General features: G+C 32.8%; 1 protein-coding gene across 6 annotated transcripts; it reads left to right on the forward strand.

Moving 5' to 3' along the window:
- The first annotated feature begins 176 nt into the window (after positions 1–176).
- On the forward strand, positions 177–23,052 carry Srrm234 (Serine-arginine repetitive matrix 2/3/4). 6 transcript variants are annotated; one of them, XR_012046605.1, is made up of 11 exons: positions 177–365; positions 1,284–1,526; positions 2,089–2,193; positions 8,641–8,979; positions 11,293–11,412; positions 11,812–11,890; positions 15,253–15,308; positions 15,492–17,483; positions 17,571–17,744; positions 18,165–18,248; positions 18,313–19,081. XR_012046605.1 is itself a non-coding variant. In XM_072891533.1 (10 exons), exons 2-10 carry the CDS (start codon positions 1,297–1,299, stop codon positions 19,849–19,851), a joined length of 3,237 nt encoding a protein of 1,078 aa, XP_072747634.1. In that variant the 5' UTR covers positions 177–365; positions 1,284–1,296; the 3' UTR covers positions 19,852–23,052. The 6 variants fall into 6 exon arrangements, 4 of the variants coding, with proteins under 4 accessions (XP_072747634.1, XP_072747636.1, XP_072747635.1 ...); XR_012046604.1 differs by having other exon boundaries at positions 18,319–19,081; XM_072891533.1 differs by lacking the exons at positions 18,165–18,248; positions 18,313–19,081 and adding an exon at positions 19,710–23,052.
- The last annotated feature ends 289 nt before the right edge of the window (positions 23,053–23,341 follow it).

The following is a 23,341-nucleotide window of genomic DNA, read 5'->3' on the forward strand; positions in this document are numbered from 1 at the left end:
CGTTTGCCAATCTGTCAGGCGCGTTGATTGGTTATTATTATCGTCTAGAGAGTTTCTATAATCATTTTAGGCAACCTTGAGAAAAATGAACACTATGGGATGGCGAACGTTCGCGAAGGAACTAGGGAGAGAGGCTAGGAAAATTTCGTTCTGCGATGCAATTCCGAAAAGTGGCGAGAATCACCGATGCCCCCCGGCCGAATGTAAAATCGCAACGGTCCGGAAACTTCCCGCACACGACACGATTCGCGCGAGTTATTTTTCCGCGTTTCCTTCTCGCGGCGTTTCATTCGCGAGCGACGAGGTGGAGGATTTACGGCTCTTGCGGGAACGAGCGCTCTGACGTGTCTTCGACGAGAACGCAGGTAGGTAAATTAATTGTCACACTTTAGACAACGAACGCGGCCTCGTTCGAACGATCAGCGAGATTTGCGCAGCGCGACCGGATCGATAATTGATTACCGTGTGCATCTACTCTAACCTAGGTCCCCTGAATATACGCTGGATTATTAAATACTACACACACACACACATATATATATATATATATATGTACACACATATACACACCTATATATATATATATATATATATATATAAAATATGTATATATATTATTGAGTGACTCGGTAACGACGTCGTTCAACGCGAATGGCCAATTCGCTGACATAATTTAATCGACGAGACACTATAGAATAGAACGGTACGATTGGGTAGGTAGGTTGTCGTTTTTCTTTCACAATCAGAGCACAGTGGTATGTGTATAACAATATTGTGCATCTCTGAGACGAAAGATCAATCTCGTTTGTTCTAACAATTCGTATATGTAAGGTGACTCGTAAAATAATGTTTAATTAAGGAACACGCGATTTGTTATTCATGAATGTATAATGACAGTTTCCGGGTAAAAACTTCTTATTATTACATTCAAGTTAGATTCACACTTTGCCGTATTACATTTAAATTGGATTCATACTTGGTCGTTCTATAGCTTTATCATTTTTTTTTTCTATAGGTTTATCATTTATTTTAGTTTGGCATTGTGCATTGGATTTGTGAAATTTCTATATTAAATTTACATATTATTATTGGCAATGTTGTGATCCATTCGGAACAGTTCCAGTTAATGTAAGGAACCATGTAGATGCACAAAGCGAATAATATTTCTGTGAAACAAAATGCTTTAGAGGATTAAATAATTGTGTGTATACCTACATATAACTTTATTAGATGTTTGCGATTTGTTCATGTTTCAATTGGAGTATGTTTTGTTTGATTTGCAGAACTTAAGACAACATGTACAATGGCATTGGACTTCAAACTCCACGTGGTTCTGGAACTAACGGACATGTTCAGAGAAATTGGGCAATTGTGCGTAAAAACAAAGACAAGGTTACTTACAAAACAGAAGATGCAAAGATCGATCAGTTAAATAAGCAACCGAATAAAGAAATTCTAGATCATGTCAGAAAGAGAAAAGTTGAAGTCAAGTGTGCTGAGCTAGCTGACATTTTGGAGGACCAAGGGTAAATATTTGTAAATTGTATCTTTTATTTTATATTACCAACATTTTTAGTTTTAAGATCTTAAATCTATAAATTTTATTTTGTGTCATTCTACTAACTAATTATTTTTTTAAATATAATTATATTAATATTAAAAATTTCTGTAACAGCCTAGTAGTCATTAATGCACATAAAACTTTTTACTAGAAACAATTATAAATAAATATATTATCTTTAAACTGTGCATTGAAGCCAAAGGTAGACAAAGTCAATCCTATTACAGTTTACAATCTAATTTAACAATAAGTCTGAAGGAAGAAAAGTATTATTTGACAATAATAATTTTCTATTAAAATTTAAATTATTCAGTATAATATTTTTAAAAATAGAGAATATATAGAATATATATAATATAAAATGTATGTATAATATAAATGTTAGTTTATATAAGAAATAAATATCCTACATGTAATTTAAATTTTAATGACAGATTATAGTCAAGATAGTTAATGCATTTAAATGTAGAATAGATATAATTAGAAATGAAAATAATCTTATCTTGTCTTCTTTGATGTGATTATAGATTTACGAGCGACGAGATAAACAACAAAGTGGAATCCTATAGATCGTTGTTAATGGGGAGCGATATCAAATCATCCACACCACAGGATGAATTCGGTCGTGTTAAGTAAGTGCATTTATTATCTAATCTTTCCTTTCTAAGTTTTTCATTAAACTCTTAAGAATTTTGATGAACTTATAAAATAAATTGAAATAAATAATGCCAAATGCAATATAATAATACTCAAAATTATATTTGAGTATAATAATTAAAAGTTAATAATCAGGTAAAATAAATTAAAAGTGGGATACAATCATTTTGTATAAATTAGATAGGGATATTATAACTTATAATTACATGAAATACAAATACGAGTATAATTTTAAATTATTTTATTTTTTATTTGGAGTAAATTTTAGAATGAATTAAAAACGATATATAAAATATATAAATAATAGATGTAATGCCTTGATTTATAATTGGGAAAAAATTGGCTAATAAAATGCGATATTACTTTACGAAAGTACATGAAATTTTTTTCTAGAAGAAAAATTTTTCTCTTTTTTTATTGATTTGTCTTGGCTGTCAGCCAAATCCAGGATAATCCCGATGGCGCGGATGCTATATGAAACGTTATATATAATATTAAGCGTGTCTGAGCTTCTCGAGATCTTAGGAACATATTTTCGTCGCGGCTTTATTTGATTCTATGCTAAGGAAAAGCTTTCGCAAACGCAATATCGGATTGCGAAAAAATATTTTACAATTTTACAATAAATCCATATACTTTGTGTGAAAATCATTCTTGGAAAAATATATGTTGGAGACTTTTTTATTTTCGTAGATGTAATTGGTTTACTTCTATATTATATTATTTTCCACATTCGATTTTCTATATTATATTATTCTCAATTATAATCTTACAATAGTTATGTTATATATAACATATAAGTTGCAATTAAATACAAATTAAAAGTAAAATTAATAATATTTAACACAAAAAATTATAGATAGAAGTTTAGGGCTTCAGATAAGGTAAAGATTTAAATACAGAAACACATTTAAAAATTAAATATTTTGAATCTACACAAAAGTTTGTAATGTATATTCAGGAAGAAATACTAAAGAGACTTTTTCAAAGACAATTATTTTATTAAAAAAGCTAAAAGAATATTAACTTTTTCAACTTCTTGAATATACATTATTTACAGTTTATTAAAATATATTATTAACTTTTCAACTTCTTGAATTTATATTATTTACAGTTTATTAAAATATATCATTGTCGAATATTAATTAAAAATAGAAAAAAAGAATAATTATTATTATTGAATTACTGATATTAATTAATTATTAATTAGGATTTTAATACTATTATGAAATTAATTCAATTATTTTTATATTTATTATATTGCGTATGTATTTTAATGCGAAAATACGTGTTTTTGCGAGAGAATCAATTTGCTACAGAAAAGATTCATGACTTTTTCACAGACACGCTTAACACGAGTCATTCTCTTAATTAATATGTTAATTTAAATTTTACTTTGATTTTAAATTGTCTCGCAAACTGAGAAATCAAAAAATTCGATAGTGTGAGAAGATTTTCAGAGTTTAAGCCCAAATGAAATATCGCGAAAGGGCGGAGACGCGTTGCATTCCTTGTCAAGGGAAATCGGGGGTGGGTGTATTCGCGATATCGACGAACTCTATAGCGCCGGCGCGAGGAAGGAGAGATGCATCGAGAGTGAGCGTACTCGCGATGGAGAAGGGGATGAAAAAAGGGGGCGGGAGTGAGGAGACGCGCAGCATCTCTCCCTTGATCTCCGATTTCTCTTCAGTGCGAGGATGGACTGACGCACCCAGCGGACGCGTCGTCCTGGTGTGTCGTCGACGGCTGGTGCATCGTAGTCAGATTAATTTGGGGGGTGACACCGGGTGATATCTCACCGGAGAGGAACATGTGACGCGCTACGTGATTCGCGAAACAAATCACAAAAGTCTTCCATTAGCGTTTAATTAATAGTGCGGCTATTCCGCTCTTCTAGATCGTATCTAAGCGCTAAATTTCAAGTTAGAATATATATATATGTATATATATATATATATATATATATATACACATATATTTCGCGATAGATATAGAACTTAAGTCTAGCTTCTTAACGTCTCGTGGGAGCAAACCGTTTCTTGCCATTTATTCTAATACAAAAAGAGAGTATTGCGTATAGTGTTAAGTGGAAATTATAACCGAACCAGACAATTTATGAAGATAATACGTTTTATTCGAATAAACCATAATACAGATACGTGCAAAAAATATCAATCGAATCAGTGAATGAAAAGAAATCTTCGAGAAATCACATATTTCATCGAAAAATTGTAATGCAAATATATGTGTGAAAAATATCGGATATATTGAATATTAGTCCATCTTGAGTGAGAAGAAAGTTGTAGAGAAATTATATATATCAAAACTATCACTTGTTTTACTAAATCATAATGCAAGTACATGTTGAAAATATGAAATATTGTACATTTAAATATTAAGTGTTTTTCGAAAAGAAATTTTCTGTAAAGAAAATTATTACACGAATTATATTGAGAAGAAAAATTAATATTTGCATATACCTACATAAGTATAATCCTGGAATATAAATTTTTACAATGTACAACGATATATATGGAATAGAAATAATCTGATAATCTTAAAAGAAAAGATGAGAAAAGAAGCATAAAAACAAGGAAAATTTATCAAAAAAAAAAAAGAGGCGGAAGAAGAAGTTTAAGTCATCAACATTTTACTTGAGAAAAAATTCTAAATTTTCGCATAAGAATTTTATGAAGAATATCACGTCTTCCATTTATATAATTACTAACAAATTTTTACTTTATCAAGAATATGAAAAAAAAGATACAGATGGATAATATTAAATCTTTCTCATCTCCAAGTATCCTCGAAGAGAAATTCGGAATACTTTTTCTATGAAATCCATGTGTCTCCAAGTCGTCGACGACTGACACGTCGACGGTACATCGCTAAGAAAAACGTCTTGCTACGTCCTGAACAGAAGAGAGCAAAAGCACGACGATAATGATGTGCCTGTGATCTGAAGTCTTCCTGATAAATTTTATTAATGTGCGTAGAGCAACTTTGCCGATACAAATATACATATTGGAAAAATATATTCTTCCACATATCATATAGAATAAGAGAAATGTTTAGCAAATAAACGTGAATAATAATAAAAAAATTCATTGTCTATAATATATAATATATAACAATTATTATTATTTCTGAGAAGAAGAAAACAAATGTTAACATTATCAGTAAAAGAAAAACGATTAATGAGAATCGCTGGAAGAATATTGAAATGAACATAACAATGTAAAAAAAAAAAAAAGAAAGGAACTTGTCATTTATCGTCGCCGGATGATTGTTCTAGCTAGAAAAGCCGGGACAGTGGATACAAAAGGCGCGGCAGTAGCTGGAGTGGGAGAGGGTTATTACCTTCGCCGTAATCTTCTTCCTTCCACCTTCTATTTCCCTCGTGAAGAGATTGAGCTATTTACGTAATGTGGGCCAACAACGGAGCTTCTCAAGCTTCTCTTCAATTAGCAGCCTAATTCTTTTATCGAGATTATTTATCATTAATTCTCCCTTATTTTGGAAATAGATGAAATAGACTCGTCGCGAAGATATTCGCGAGCAAGATGACTATCTCGATTATTAGAATTAATTCTCACAGAGGATTCATATAAAATAAAAATTGCGGCACGGATTATCCGTAATAAATTTATATAAACCTGATTATCTGATGAGGTATACTATATTATTGAAGGATTTTAAAAGGAATAAAGCCATAAAAAAAACTTGAAATTATGATCTATAGATCTGTATAAAGAGTAAGATGATAAGAATCCAAGAAGAGGATCTTTGGAAGCTTGAAACGGTTATTAAAAGCGACGTGTCAAGCTAAATTTCTTCAGGAAAGATTTCTCAAAGCAAAGGCTCTCGGAAAGGAGTGAATTATCTCGTTCGGATCATCGAGGAATGACGATGTCGACGGTGTCACCGGCAAAACCCGCGCGTGGACGGGGCCCGGCCGATGGCCGGGCCTTCTTCGAGACGCTCTGGCGTGGCGGCAACTTCCTGTTGGATCGGCAAAAGGTGTTGAGGCGTTCGCGCAAACGCAAATTACATCACGCGGCGGCCAATAACGGAAAAAGGAAGCAGCAGCAATTGTTGCAGCTGCAACGTCAGCACTGCTGTTGCTGCCAGCGCATTCAGCTGCACCTGCTCGCCGGACGGCGAAGCAACGTACGCTCCGTCGTCAGGTGAATCTCCTTTGTCGGCTTTCAGTTTAATTCTATGACCTCTAAATACACCCATTTATATCTTATCTTGTTGATTTTTCATTGCGACGTACATAGTACAGCGATAAGATGTTTAAATCCTTTGTCATTTATTAGCTATTCGCAATTCATATAAAAAAGATAGTGAAGGAAAGAACAAAATTTTTGCTCGTTTTTAATTGTATTAAAAATATAAAAGAGATTAATTTTTTTTTTTTTTCAGATGTAATATGTGTGTATAAAATGACTTTGATAGTTTACCTTCAGAACCTAATATATAATCATAGAACTACTGCTGGACTATGTCCAAGACTTAAATCATTTTATCTATATATAAATTTGTGTGTGCGATTTGTCTTGTTAAAAATATTTTTATGTCGACAACATTTTTTTTAATATTGAAGATATTGATTGCGTTTGGAGTGAATAATTTTGTATTAAAAAAAATTCGGGGAAAAAAGTATAAAATGAGCTTATAATTATTAAAGTAGTAAAATATGCTTTAATGAAATCGCAATTTAAATTTCATAAAGATGTAGAATTCTTAAAATAATTTATTTTATAATTTTATATTATTATATATGTATATGTAAAAAAAATTAATTATTTTGAGAATTCTATTATATATCTTTATGAAACTAAAATTTAAATTACGATTTTATATATATATATATATATAGCTCTCTTTTATTTACTTCGTTCGTTCGCCGGTTGACTTCGGGCGCCGGGTCGACAGTGATTCCGTTGTACGTCGCAAAGGGGATGCCAGAAAAGAGAACAGCTGGATTGTATTGATCCGCCGTGTTCCGGCGGCGTGCGTGCAGGCGCGCAGGGGTGGCTCTCGCTCTCCCTCCCGGTTAAGCCCCGGTTCGCCGCTTTTCACCTCCGCAGGAAAAGTGGAGAGAGAAAGAGAGAAGGCAATTTCTGCTTGCCATTCTGACCGCCCTATAGTGTATTATGTCATTAGCGTCGCGACACTCGTTTTAAGGACGACGTCGTTGTTCCCCATATACAGGGTGTTCTCGCGAGGTTAAAACATCCCCCGTCGCCGCCCGATCGCTCTTTCGGAGCAATCCTCACCCGTCGAGGATGACAGTGAAGATCTCAACGCGGTACGCGATCTCGATCATATCTACCCTTCCTCCGTTCTAGGATCACGATTCTGTCCTCGTGAATCATCAACGCGAGTGTGTCTGGCTCGTTCTGAATCTCGACTATCTGTAAAAATAGTTCAGTGGCTTTAATATTTCGCGAAACGAGAAATATGTAATTTGTACCTAAAGTTTATTCAATTTATTTGCATTTACATTTCCGTGTATCTTGATTATTCGATATTTGGCGAACAGATGAGTACGATTCTATAGATAACGCCTAAAAAACCATTTTTAAAAATAAGTGTGTTAGTTTGTAAAAACACGACACAGTTTGTAATATTTTGGAAATACAGAAATGACCACAAAATACGTGAAATTTCATTATATATTCGCTAATAAATTTTCGTATCTGTTTAATAATTATCCATTGAGTCACATCATCTGTGATATAATCAGTCATGAAATATCGATAACAAGTTAAATAATAAGGTTCACGTGCGGTCGACAAGAGTTGCAAAAATGCACGAGACAAATAATTTCCATGAGGATTTAATTCGTAAAAACATAAAATTGATCATCGAAGTAATTAATTTTTTATACTTTTATTTGTAAAAATTTAATCGAGATTTTGAGAGAGAATTATATTCGATAGTCTTTCATACTTTAATTTATAACAATTATGTATACCGATGTTGCGATTTGTTTTTACTCTATTTTTTTTTGTTTTTTTTTTGTAAACATTACTTCGATGACTGAAACAATTAATTTTCTTTATAAAAAAATAACGTGGATTAGTGAAAATAAAATTATCTCCCGGCATTCGTTCGCTTGTAGAAATAATGTTAGGTTGAAAGCATTTTATTATTATTACAAATAATTAAGAAAAAAATCATATTTAAAAGAAGACAATTTATTTATTTATTTAAAAAAGATAATCAAATAATAACATTAATAACATCAGCGATTATGACAATAATTAAGATGATTTATTTCTTAAAAGGCTAGATTGTCAAATCGATATTGGCAACGATATTCATTTATTATTGTACACCTTTATAATTTATTATTGCACAAAGTTTACAAAAATAGACGACATGACTAACGAGATCTTTCGGTTTTCCAGCGTACGGGAGACACACCAGATCGCCGAGGCGCAGCAGGAGAAGAACGCGAAGCTACGCGAGGCGTTTGGCATCTCCGAGTTCTTCGTGGAGGGCAGTAGCCTAGACCCGGAGCGGCACGCGCGCGAGGCGGAGGCACGAGCCGCCGCCGCAGCCGCGAGCAAGGTCTACGAGCTGGTGCGCACGCCGAGCCCGGCGCCACCGCCTCCGCCACCGCCACCGCCGCCGCTTCCACCGGACGCGGCCTCCGCCGCAACCAGTGCGGAGAAGAAGAAGCGGAAGCGTTCCGGTAGCACGAGCACCAAGAAGAAGAAGAACAAGAAGCACAAGGCCCGGGAAAGGTATAACAAACGTAAACGGTGCGCGTACGGCTTCATGGAGGCTGGATTCGATTCTACGTGATTCCTTTATATATATCTATTATCTTTTTCTTTTTTCTCTCTCTATCTCTGTCTCTCTTTTTCTCTTCGCTTCCGTTTTTATCGGTTTCAAAATGCGAATCGAGGCTCCAAGACCGCACAGTCGACCTCCCCTATCATATCCGTCCGGAAAACTCCAGTAAAGAGAAAAAAAAGAAAACGACCAGAATCCGAAGTAGAAAGTCTCCTCTCTTTCTCTTTCTCTTTCTCTATCTTCCTATAATCGGTTTAATCGAGATTGTTCGAGATTTTGCAAACGCTCGTTCTATCTCTCTTTCTCTTTTTACTTTTTTACGCGCGTTAGCTGGAATACTCTCAAAGTACAGAAAAAAATAATACAGAAACTGTAAACTCATGACTCACCACCTACTGTCTCATATCCCATACACCTTTCTCTGTTTCAAACAGAACTGAGGAGGACTGAGTGCCTACCCAGTAGGCGCAGTAGGTAAGTGTGGTCGTCGCGAATTAATTTGCAAAAACAAAAAAAAAAGAAACACACTCTTCAAGAAAGTTTAACATCGTTTACGTAAAAAACCGCGATTACGGTGATATCGATAGGATTTTTTCTGGGGATTTTCTCGCGATTAGATGTCCCTCAGCAAATGTTTGCTATGTTTCATTTTTTCATACCAGAGTCGTACTAAGAATTATATTTTAAATTTATTCCCAGTAAAAGCTTCTTTGCTTTAAAAATGTAAATTTTCTCATTTTTTTACAATCTGTATATAGTTATTATAAAATACATATACAAGAGAGAAAGTAGAATAATTATATTAAATTTAGAGAACATAGGAACGCTGAAAATTATAGTTGGCAAAATGTTCAACTACTACATCAACATTGTGATAATGAAAATTTTATAAATCCTAAAATTTTTAAGCAAAAATATATATATTTATTTATATAGAAAAATGTTGTGACGAAAAATTTAATTTTCAAGTTTAATTTTCAGTATATCATCTATTTTATGCTTGGATACGACGCTGGTTACATGCAGTTTTAACAATGATAATTTTATGATGATTATTTTAGTAATTTTATAAATTCAGTATACATTAAAATATATATTGTATTATATATTTTTTAAATTTAACAAACATCACAGGCAAACATTTGCCAGGGTAAAGTAATAAAAAAAAACGCGGATACTCACAGAGTAAACGCAAAAGTATGTTAAAAAGTAGAAAAAATTGTGCACAAAAAGAAAAGATTAAACGAAAATCATACATTTCTATCTCTCTGTTGTTGTTTATCGATGAAGCTTGTTGTTAATGTCATCTCTCTATTTTTTTCTGACAAGTCCGTCCCTATCGATGGTTATCAAGGTAATGCTAATCCCATATTTATATCAATAATCCTCATATTATGTATTATATATATTTATATTTCGTACATACTTGTCCGTTGAAATCTTCGTTGAAAGATGTGGTTTTTCGCAATTTCAATCTAAGATTCCGAAAACTCTTCGATAAGCGAATGATAAAACCAGATCTTTCAAATCGAGTGTAGTCGGTTTGTTAGTTATAGTCGCGATATATTGTATAATATTACGCAATATTGTGAACATCTCACGCATTGTCTTATATATATATATATATATATATATATATATATATATATATATATATATATTTTAAATCGTTATTTTTCTCGTTATTATATTCGTTCTTCAAATTAATGCTCCAATGCGAAATACACTTACTCTAATTTCACTTTGGAATATTTCCAAAATACTCGGACAAACGCGAAGAAGGAGTTTATATCAGTGTACGTAAACGCTTTCGCTTACATATTTTGGAAAACATTCTTCATGAATAGAGTGTATCGCGCATTTGCTATAAAAAGTTGAACTTTTATTTTAAAGTCGAATCAATAAAAAGAAAAACTTAATAGATAAAAAAAATGAATTTTTGTTCTTCCGGGATATGGCAATATATTTTTGAATTTATCGCGAAAAATTAATAATTATAATTTTTAAAGTGGGTAGAGCTTGTACGTGTATTATAACGTATATATTGTTATATCGATAGAATGGAGCATCGGTTTTTTCACATACACAGATACGTTGTGTATTACAGAGCTTTCTTTATATATTGTCAGCACAAAGGTATGCACATTTGTCGACAGGAAGACGCCCACTGCAAGATCTATATAAGACTAAATATTGTTTGATAAAAAAAATCTAGTCGCCACGAGACTCTTGTAACGATTGTTTAATCTCCACTTTCATAGATCCGAAAGTCCGGCCCCCAAGTCCGGCAAGAAGAAAGAGAAGAAAAAAAAGAAGGAGAAAAGGCACAAGAAGACTGAAGTCACATCTTCAGATTCCAGTGAGAATTCCGATGATAGCAAGTATGTTGACAATCAATGTTTAATTCAACTGTTATAGTATAATAACTTCTTATATTAATTGAAATACTTTTCATCTTTAAACGAATATATTTTTTGAAATAATATTAATAACTCAACGTTATTAATTCAAATCTTATTGTTAAAAAAAAAAGAAAATTTGAGTGACTTAATTTAAGGTGTAATTACTTAATAAAAATTTTTGTTTTTTTATTTCATAATATCAAAGTTCATACTAGAGACATGATAAATAAAGGAGAGTTCGCGCTAATCGATTTGACAATTCAAAATATACAAAAACGGTTTTACACAATTTTACCTAAATTATTTTAGAATTTTATATTACCATTACAGTTGCAATGAAAGCAAATAATAAATATGTGTCTGTGTGTGTGTGTGTAGCTCGTCCGAGGCTGAATCGAAGAAGAGGAAGAAGAAGAGAAAGAAAAAGCTCAAAATCGAGGGAAAGGATAAACATGAGGTACGCACGAGGCTTCGAAGAAAGCCAAACGTAAATTATTATCTTTCCGTCTCTTCTGTCTTTCTCTCTTCTCTCTAGATATATATTTATATATATATATATATACTTCGGCACGTGAAAGAGTAGGTGCATGACAACGTCTCTCTAATTTATGTTCGTTTCTCCGGAATTTGTTAATCGATCGATCTTGGGTGATCATTATTATTGTTATTCGATCTCTCTTGAGTTTGCCAACGCCTCAGAAACAGTAGCATGATCATCTTCTCTCTCCGGTTGGCTTGTTGTTTTACGTAAATACGATTTTTCACCTAATTTTCATCCAGTTTTTTTCGACAGTTCATTATTTCAAAGTATAAATCTCAGTATTGTTTGTAATTATTCAGCGCCATTTGACAGGAGACATTCCCTGAGTGAGTACCAGATATGCCGCTATTCAATGTAATTTCTAATTTTGTGGGTTCATATGTATACTCGTGTACTCTTTTTCGAGTTTTACCAAATTTTATTGTCGTGTATAAGAGCCTCTCTATTTCTCTCACTCGTTGTATGTCGAGCACTATATTACACGCTAATTACAGAAGATCAATCTCGGAGGCTGCTTATTCTTAAACGAGGGATTCAAATGTATTCTTGAAAAAAAGATTATTACGATTACAAGAAAAGAATAGAGAAATAGAAAAAAATAAAATTTCGTTTAAAAATTTAAATACTTCTTTCAATTTACTGATACGTGCCCTGGAAAAGTGTCGCAACTCAAGGTTTTCGCTTCTTTCGAATTGCATTAATTAATTTTTTTGTATGTATATTTCTATATATGTTTATTTTATACTATATATATATATATATATATACACACAGGGTGGACCATTTTAATCCATCCAGTTGAATATCTCGAAAACCAAGCCCGGGAGAGAAAAATGTTTCAAACAAAAGTTGTATGGTTTCGAGGGGGCCATAAGATGGTACCATTGGTTTGACCTTGAAAAGTCATTTGAAGGTCACGTGAAAGTCACTTCAAGTTTTTTAAATGGGACACCCTATATATTTTTACATATTCTTGTAGCTCATCTCGAGAGCTTTCCAAAATACTTTGTCATAAGTGTTTTGGAAAGCTCTCGAGATGAGCTACAAGAATATGTAAAAATATATAGGGTGTTTCAATTAAAAAACTTGAAGTGACCTTTACGTGACCTTCATGACTTTTCAAGGTCAAACCAATGGTACCATCTTATGGCCCCCTCGAAACCATACAACTTTTGTCTGAAACATTTTTCTCTCCCACGCTTGATTTTCGACTGGATGGATTAAAATGGTCTATCCTGTATATATATAAACTAAATTTTAAGATAATATATATATAATAATTAAAATATTTTATTACAATTGAAAATTATATTACTTTATGTAGATTTTATTTTCAAAAGCCATACATACAGATTATAACAATATGTATATTATATTAAAAATTAATATAATTATTATCTTTTATTGTCTCTTTCTCTTACATGTTTTACATTATTCTAGTAGTTTTTGCCCAAATATTTAAAACAACTATAATTAATAACTATTCGGCCAACTAACGAGCAAATTTAAATATATGTTCACAAAAAATAATATTTATTCTTGTTCTAAATTACAACATAAACATTTCGGCTGTACGCAGCCTTCTTCAGTACATTCCGAGCGCAAATACAAATACAAAAATTCTTGTAACGAAAACTACAATCAGAACCTTATTTTTTTTGTTAATTTTATTTTGTTATTCCATATGTTAAAAATATTTCTGAAATGATAGTCTCCACGAATAAAAAAACCGATCTAACAATAGGATACCGTTGTTTAAATAAACTAGATAAAATTATGAAAGTACAGAAAGACAAAAACCTTTTTACGACTAACTCTAATGTTATATATAAAATTAATTGTAAGGATTGTAACGCGTCTTATGTGGGACAGACAAAAAGACAATTACGGACAAGATTAAAAGAACACATTAACAACACAAAAATGAATTCGGAAAAACACTCGGTAATTTCAGAACATATCTTAAAAGAAAAACATACATTTAATTGAGAAGACATGAAAATTCTGGACTATGAAACGAATTATCATAAGAGACTTATTTCAGAAATGTTACACATCAAAGAACAAAAGAACGGTTTAAATTTAAATAATACCGAATTACTTAACGATGTTTATTATGACATCTTAAAGGAGTTGACAAACATAAAATGTAAAAACTTGTTTACAAGAATAACTGCAGATAATGATAATTTGTTTAAATACACGAAAGGTTTTTTCCTCGACCTTTGGGTCATTATGAACAGTATAGCTTGTAAACTGTTGGAAGTAAGACGTCTCATAGAGTCAGGAGGCGATTGATATTTTAAAACAATGAACACACAAGTAAAAGTTTAAGACGATAAGAGTGTAATTAAGTAGTATTAGTAGGATTTTAACATCACACAGCAAGGTCAACGTAAATTTTGATATTTTTATGGAATATACAACTCCACGCATGAAGAAACGTATAAATTGTTGGTGGATAATTGTAAAATTTCTTGCCCTTAACCGATGAAAGAATAATTGATCACCAATAACTTGCGATGGTATAAAACATTGTATTTTACGTTGGACTAGCGACGTTCTAACAATTAATTTTATAATTTCTGATTTGTACACAGTCAAAAAAATTCTTAAAGAACTTTAATCATATGTTTACCGACATAGATTTCAATTAAGCTTGCTCATATGTTACTCGTGGTAAAAACCACCATGGATGCTCAAAAGGCTCCATTATATGTACTGATGCGGGGTTTAAAAATAAGGATCTAATTGTAGTTTTCGTTACATGAATTTTTGTATTTGTACTTGCGTTCGGAATGTACTGAAGAAGGCTGCGTACAGCCGAAACGTTTATGTTGTAATTTAGAACAAGAATAAATATTATTTTTTGTGAACATATATTTATTACATATAAATAATTTTATACATATAAATTTGCTCGTTAGTTGGCCGAATAGTTATTAATTATAGTTAGATTAGAATACGAGCGGTAACAATTTATGAATTTATTTAAAACAATTTATTTTTGAGTTGTCTTTTTCCAGGTATATATAAAAGAATATATATTAACGAATAAACTACTTTGCTTCTTATTTTCTATCATCTATATATAATTATCGATGATAATTATTATTGATTAAAAATCCCGAAAAGAGCAGACTCCGGAAAAGTTCTTTAAATACATCGTTCCTTTTTCTGTTGTATTTTTTTTTCTTTATTCTCTTGACGAATGCATGATCGATGTTCACCGATTGGAAACAATAAACAATATTGATCTTAATTGAATTTTCTTATAGAAAAAGAAGAGTTCAACTAAACGGAAACGCCAATCATCTGAAAGCTCCACGGATAGGTACGTCCATATTCCCTTGCTGAATCGTTATCTTTCTTTTTTCTTTTTAATTTTTGCACACATGTATATTATTGATTGTTATTTTACAAATACCGGGCAAAAAATTGGTAAATATTTTTGTAACGCTTATTTACTTGAATCATCATTTTTTAAAATTTCTAATTCAATATATACCGATTACAGCTCTGTGGAAAGACCAAAAAAGTCTATGAAACATGAGAAAAACACTGCAGTGGACAAGGCTAAAAACGACATTTCTGAAAATGTCGCGACATCCTCGCGAGAACCTCCTTCTCGACCGACCCGATCGCCAAAACGCGCAGATCGAACAATATCTCGAAACGAAACTCCGCCGTTGCCACCAACTAAGTCAAAGAAAGATTCCCCAACGAAGAGAAGCACAGTGGAGAAGCGGGATAAGTCGCCAATCAGTCACAACAAAAGTTCCCCGTCATCGCATAAACGACACAGATCATCCTCTAGAAGCAGAGGCGACAGAGGCGATAGAAGAGGAGGAAGGTCTCCTAGAAGATATTCGAGGTCGCGTCACGCGAGTCCGTCTCCCAAGCGAAGATGGGGATATTCGAGATCGCCCAGGAGACACAGCAGATACTCTATGTCCAGGAGTAGGAGCCGCTCCAGATACGATCGTTACGGATCTTCTCGCAGGAGGCTCGCGTCACCCCCAAGGCGCAGAGAAGCTGATTCTCGACGTAGATCGCGCTCAATCAGGCGACAGCAACGTCGACGGTCTCGATCACGATCCACCTTGAGTTATTCGCCGGTGAGAAAAAATCCAGAGCGTTATAGGGACATCCTGGAGGACCGAAAGCAGCAGCAGGATCAGAAAAAGAAAACAAAGAGCAATAAGAAATCGCGTTCAACATCGCGAAGCAGAAGAACACAACAGATAGCGGTCGCCCCTAGAGTGAGTCTGAGATCGTCGAGCGAGGATGAAGCCGATCTAGCGGACGATGAACAACCGGGCAAGCAGCAGCAGCAGCAACAGCAGCAAGAAGAAGACGAAGAGAGAACGAGAATTATGGAACTAAATACTTTGAAACGATTGCAGAGTGGTTTAGCAGCGAAGGCGCGGGAGACACTAGAGAAGAAGGTAATCACTCCCGTAAAAATCAAGATCGAGAGGCGAGAAGATAGTGTGTTAGATATTGCTCTGCCGAATGAACCACCAAAAGCTATCGCGCCAATTCGAGATAGATCCGAGGAACCAGTACAGCAGGCTCTTCCGATTATTCAATCGCCTGTGTCTAGTAGATCACCCTCGCCGGCTTTACCTCTCACTCGCGAGGAGGCAGCGATCAAAATCAGGTCTCCGAGTGAGTCACCACCGCCACTGCCGTTACCTCAGCAATCCTGTGGAGAGAAGATCGATTCCGTACCTCCTAGTGGCATAAAGATCAAGATGAATCGCCGATCATCGAAATCGCCAAGTTTCTCCGGAAAGAAAGACTTGACGCCGATTGCGTCGTCGAGGAAAGAACCAGTATCCAAGAGCAAATCGTCTTCTCGCTCTCCCGTGTCGACAATTATGTCCAGAGAAGAAAATACGACGATGAAATTGCGCTCGCCGAGCGAATCACCGCCACCTTTGCCGAGCGCTTTACTAGCTAGATCAAATCGGCGCTCGAGATCGCCGAAAAAGAGCAAATCATATTCTAGATCGGCGTCGAGATCGTGCACGAGATCACCGTCCGTCGTGGTGAATAAAGCGAGGTCTTCCAGATCTCCGTTTGGAGACAAAAAATCGCGGTCCCGTTCACGAGGCAAGAAATCAACCTCGCCTGATCGGCGACGGTCGACCTCTAGATCGGTCTCCAGGACGAAGAAGTCATCACCCAAAGCAAGAACGAAACGCTCATCTCGATCAAGATCTTCCTCGACGGAATCGAAACGCACGAGTGCGTCGAGATCGCCCTCGAGAAGCAAAAAATCCGCTTCGCGATCCAGAAGCAGAAATCGATCGTTATCAAAGAGAAGATCGCGCAGCCGTTCCTCTCTGTCGAAGAACTCCAGAAGCAGATCGCTGTCGCAGAAGAGGTCGCGCAGTCGTTCGCTATCCAAAAAGTCCAAGAGTCGTTCTCGATCGGCATCAAGAACATCTAGAGACAAGGAGAAACGCAGTCGTACGAGGAGCAGTTCGCGTTCTTCCATTCGGTAAGACTTCGAAGTCTAACGTTTAACCGCTGATATATGACTATGAGTGCTCGTTATTGTAAAATAATGGATCTTTTCTTTCTTCAGCTCGAGACACAGTCGAAGCAGAAGCTTCTCCAGTTCGTCAAGATCGTCGAGTAGCATCTCTAGTCGATCCTCTCGTTCTAGCTCGAGCAGCTCCGCCTCTACTAGATCACGCTCGCCGTCTATACCTCGTCGTCACGGTTCACCCAGCTTCCTCGACAGACGACGCATCACAAGGTAGGTATCGCAAGCAAGCATATGTGGTAGGTTTATATATATATTTACCACGCACTCTACATGCGCGCTTGCGCGTGCACTGAGCTCGTGAATTTACCACAGTAATCGTAGATTTTAATTTGTCACTGTATTAGTTGTACACTTTTTTTAATTTACGTTTTTTTAATTTTTCCTTTATTAAAGTTTTGTTATTATAATTATACATTATCGTAATGTTATCAATATTACATTACTATAATTATGAAAAGAAGAAATGCGACTAAAAGAGTTTTTCAAGAAAAATTATTGAAAAATTATTGAAAAATTAGTGAAAAAACAAGATAATCAGACAAAATTCTTTCTCAATGCAAGATGGTCACGTTTGCCTCGATCAGATTTCGGCTTTCAATATGCTAATATTGTGTTTATTGTGTCCTACAGGGACAGATCGAGGGACAAGCATAGAAGATAGAGTTATGGCTTTGCACAACATATATACATATATACAGCAATAAGAAATCTGATTATATATATATATATATATATATATATATATATATATATATATAATATAACTATCATATATATATATATATATATATATATATATGATATATATAAAATCTGATAGATTTTATTTATAAATGATTAATGCTTTGACCATCAAGGACCGTATTAATAATATCTTAATTCGTATTATTTAAACGCAATATCTAATAACATTTTCTTCGATACATTTGTAGATTTTTTTAATGCAAAGCAGCTAATCAATGCTCTTAGCTGCCATTTGGACAATCCATACACGGTATCATTGAATCTATAGTGTCAACATTCGACGTGAACGAAAATGTTCATCATCAAAGTGGCCCTACATTGGTCAAAGTGTTAAACGACGCGATGATACAATTGATGGATATTAATTATAATAATAACAGAGATGTGTAATGCGAAGTTGACAAATTTACTTGACAAATGTAATAGTGTGAAAGCGTAAAAACTTTCATGTAAACTATGACCAAATATTATCGCAACCGTATGATTAGCAATCGTAATTATTCACAATCTTACACGTAGAATATAAATTTAGCTTATAATTGATCTTTCATTTCGCATACTTTTGGATTTTTCATTTTAAGATTTCATATAAGATTTTTTTTTCCTTTCTCTATCCTTTCTCCCTGCCCTTTTTGTCTTTCTCTAATCATTCGTAGCTCGATCTACGAATATATATCGTGTGTAGATTATAGCATGCGTGTATGTTTTAAATATTGTAAATTAAATTGTTTTCACACAGTAGGAGAGAGATAGGATTCCTTTTATTTTATTATCAATCGCAAAATAAAAGATCTATCAACAAATTTTTTTTTCTTCGTTATAATTTCTTGATTATAAGTTTTTAGTTCTTTTTTACATTTTTACGGTTTCCGAGTGTTTCTCGCCCTGCTGAATTCTTCAGAGAAACATTTCGCAGACATAGGTGAGTTATTATATTTTTATTTTGAACGATATCTCCTTGTTTCTCGTTTTTTATAGCTTGCTTAATTTATTTTGTCACGCTGCATGTATGCATTCTACTGTTTTACTTTTTACAATGATAATTGGATTTTCATTATTCACATGTAAATTAATTGATATAATTAATAAGTGTTGTTTCTAATACCATTATTGGATGTTGCTAATTATCATTATTTTTATTATTAAAAGTACTGAACTTTATTATTAAATTATTAATTTGTATTAAATAGTTAATAATCTTTCATTATATCTCATGTATATAATCATGTATATAATCATAATTATTTATTTTTTTATCATAACAATTATTATTATTGATATTCGTGATTAACTTAATTCTCTCTAACACGCAGGACAATATAATGTTTTTCTATCTCTCGCTCTTTCAAGATTAACATCCGTATTTTCAAATAACATGGCTTCTTTTTACAGAGAAAGATCACCATATACTAACATATGTTTTCGTTTTAGCGCGAGGAAACGTCCAATTCCGTATCATCGACCCACGCCGACGCCACCCTCGTCGCCGAGTAGCAGCAGACATAGCAATTGCTCCAGTACACGTCATCGATCTAGTTGTTCCGCGAGTCGCAGTTCATCTTACACACGTTGAAGATTTGCGTTGTGTAAATTCCCGATCTCGAAAGCCGATATTCCTTCTCATACACTAAACTCGAAGTGGCGTAATTCTGATTCTTTACGATCCGACTCCAAATCATCAAATTTTTTCATTATTGATTTTCGAGAGATATTAATTTAAAAACAAAAATGCTAAGTTTATAAAAGAGGTCGAAAAATACTTCAAAAAAAAAGAGTTAAGATTCTGTTAAGTTTTTTTTTCTGAAACGATAAATTGGATCGAGTATTCCAAAATGCAGACACATGGAGTTATTTCTTGAAACTTTGAAAGTCGATTTTTTTCGATGAAAATTCCAAACTATTTTGATAAAATTTTCAAGTGTTTATTCATCTAATTAACAAAGGTCTAAAAGACGACTGAAGAACTTTGTTTGAAGGGCCAATTTGACTTTCAGATAATTTTTGTGTTTGCAAAAAAGGGTTTATATTAATTTAAGATAATGATTCGTAATTATCAGAATTATCTAAAAATGTGTAAAGGCAGCTGTCGATTATTCGTTCTTTTTATCTCAGGTATTATTCAAATAGCGTGTTATTTAATGAATTTAATTACACGTGTTTTTAATAGAGAGGAATTAATTTTGGAAACGTCATTCCGAGCATAGTGCATAAGTATGAATTCGTATTAATGCGTATGCATTTACTCATTTTTTTCTTACAACATAGTACCTTTTAATCGATTTTGCATTCATAAAAAGAATAGTTGCAAATTTTGGTATATTCTCCATCGAATATCAATATCATTCATTTAAATGATCCCTCTATATCGGGGAAGATATTGATATTTCTCGCTCAGTTTTCAGAATTTTAATTTTCGAACGCGTTCTAATTTTATGATCATCTAGTTTAATACTGACAAGTTACCGCGGAGGAAATTAATATCAATGTAGATTTTAATGTATTATACTCTCTCTTCTTTATTCAAACAAAGTCGTATTGAAATAGTATAACAGCTTTGTCTAATCCTCTAACAAATTTTCTCTGAAGAGATTTTTTTTTTTTATTTAAAGCAAAGATTCGAAACAAACATACGTGCAAGATAAGAGGATATTTTAATAACAAATATGAGAACTCTTTCTCTCTCTCTGTAAAGTGAGGTTTTTGTATAATATTTGCCTCTCAATCTTTAAAAATGTAAAATTTTATTCGGAGTTTTTGGCGAATCGCTTCCAAATTACACTAATCACGTAATTCGCTCACTCTTATGCAAATGTGAATAATAGCAAAGAAAGATCTGATTGAGCGTCATTCGTTTACTAGTCATTTATGTGTAATATTTTGATATATAGTTTAGCGATCATTCAAGTATTTATTTGTGCAATTGTTTTTCAAATGATGCTACAACACAAACTCAAACTCGTCAACGAAGCTCATGGATCAAGAGCTCTTTAAACGATCTATAATTTGCGACAAAAATTTAATATAGAATTCTATTTATAAATTTTACGCATCGTGTAATGCAGAAAACATATTTAAACACGTAAAATACATATAAATAAAAACATTCAAGATACATATTAAAACGTGTGACCTATATAATATTATAAATAGAATTTTCGGTTTTGATTTTTATCGCGAATTGTAGATCATCTAAAAGAGCTTTTAAATTTTTATGTATTCATAATTTTTTAGTGCAATGTTATAATTCGTTTTTTTGTAGATAGACAAATTCTTTAGGAAAATTTCTTTGAAACAGTTCAAGTCCTTTGCGTGATATCATAAGCCATATTAAACCCTTAAATGTCATATTTGCTCATTACTCTTTTTCTCTCACAGTTTTTTTGCATATTTTATTTTTCTCATTTTTATATTTTTTTATGTGCAGATTTATATAATTTTTAATCTTTATAGTATATATAAGTTTATATATACTATATAAACACTATATATACACATATAGTTTATATGTATATATAAGAATTATAGAAAATGCTTTCTAAAAATAATTTATTAATAAATATTTGCGCGAATTTGATGGCCATAATGGAAAGATTTGGAGAAACAAACATGCAAAGAATAATTCCAACACGCAAAGGATTAATATACATAATATATTCTAGCTCAATAATATGTATTATAATATATATTATTTATTTATTTATTTTATAGAGCAAGTCTCTCTTAATTTAGCGACAGTGGTATTTAATACTGCAGTCTCCTTTTACACGCGATATTCGCAATTTGAAAAATACTCTAGTCATAGGAAGATGTCTCCGGAGCCTGTAAGTGGGGCCAGGCAGCAGCGTACCAAAAGACATAATTAGAACTACTAGTCTCGACGTGCGATTACGCGAAGTTAAGTCTCGAAGATATATGTATAGAGTTATAAAAAAATGATCTCCATACTCTTGAAAAGTCTACGTCGCGTTTACAATTAGATAGAAAAACTATGTAGTGCTAGTTATCACACTCGTAAACGACTGATTCCTTTTTAACGAAGAATTCCTCCGATCATTGATATTGGGTCATGTTGTACATATGAAATGTTGGAAATCCGGAATATGTATGTCTTTATGAAAATTATTCTCCATTTTTATAATCCTTTTTGTTCTCTTAAATCTTTCCTTATACATTTGATGAAAATAATTTCATATTCTGAGGAACGCATATTACTTCTTAATTTTTTTAAATTATTAATTGAAGATCATCCACGTATGTAAAATGAACATTTCATATGCTTAATGACCTAATAATTATTTGATCAGCTGTTGAACTCCATATTATAGCGTAGTGTTCTTTGCATTTGAATATAATTTTTCCAGTACAATGATTGTGATTGCTCCTTTCTTATTTATTTCTAAATATGTAGCAAAGTTGTGGGACTTAAAAGTTAAATTCAGAAATAATGTTTATCATAATTATGCGATTATTTATAAATATTTCTAAAAAGATAAATTCTATGCCATTTGCGGATGTATCGAAAAATGTGTGAAGAAATTAATTAATTTTAAAACAAATCACACCTTCAGAGCAGATAACTCTGACCTCCTTACAAGTTCATCATCTTGTTGAGAGAAACTCAATGTGGCTTTTGTGAATCCGATGTCTGTATCCGCTTATGATTTACAGCCATCGAATGTTACTGTCTCGTTAAAATGAAAGAAATTCGGATTATATCTGTATAATATACTCTGTATTGTTGTTGTGTGATTAAATCGAAAATCTTAAACACATACACGCCATATTTTGTTTTTAAAAACTTCCATATATCATAAAAGTATATAGAGGATCGTAAAATACGAATATACAATTATTGCTGACAACATATATGTAAATAAAATTAAAAATACACATAAAAATGATAAGTAAACATCAATATATCGGAGATATATCAGTGACATATGGAAATTTAATGTTAAAAGAAAGAAGAATAACGTAATTGATAAAAAGAATAATTTTAAAAGAGAAAATTTATGTAATATAAATAATTTCCTTATAATAGTATTTAATGGATAAAAAACACA

The sequence above is a fragment of the Anoplolepis gracilipes genome, chromosome 4, assembly GCF_047496725.1.
Source record: "Anoplolepis gracilipes chromosome 4, ASM4749672v1, whole genome shotgun sequence".
In the NCBI taxonomy this organism is placed as follows: domain Eukaryota; kingdom Metazoa; phylum Arthropoda; class Insecta; order Hymenoptera; family Formicidae; genus Anoplolepis; species Anoplolepis gracilipes.

Coding starts and splice junctions, on each gene's coding strand:
- Srrm234 (XM_072891533.1), top strand. CDS start 1,297: ATGTACAATGGCATTGGACTTCAAACTCCACGTGGTTCTGGAACTAAC. Junction 2,194..8,640: donor GATGAATTCGGTCGTGTTAA/GTAAGTGCATTT, acceptor TCGGTTTTCCAG/CGTACGGGAGACACACCAGA. Junction 11,891..15,252: donor AGGGAAAGGATAAACATGAG/GTACGCACGAGG, acceptor ATTTTCTTATAG/AAAAAGAAGAGTTCAACTAA.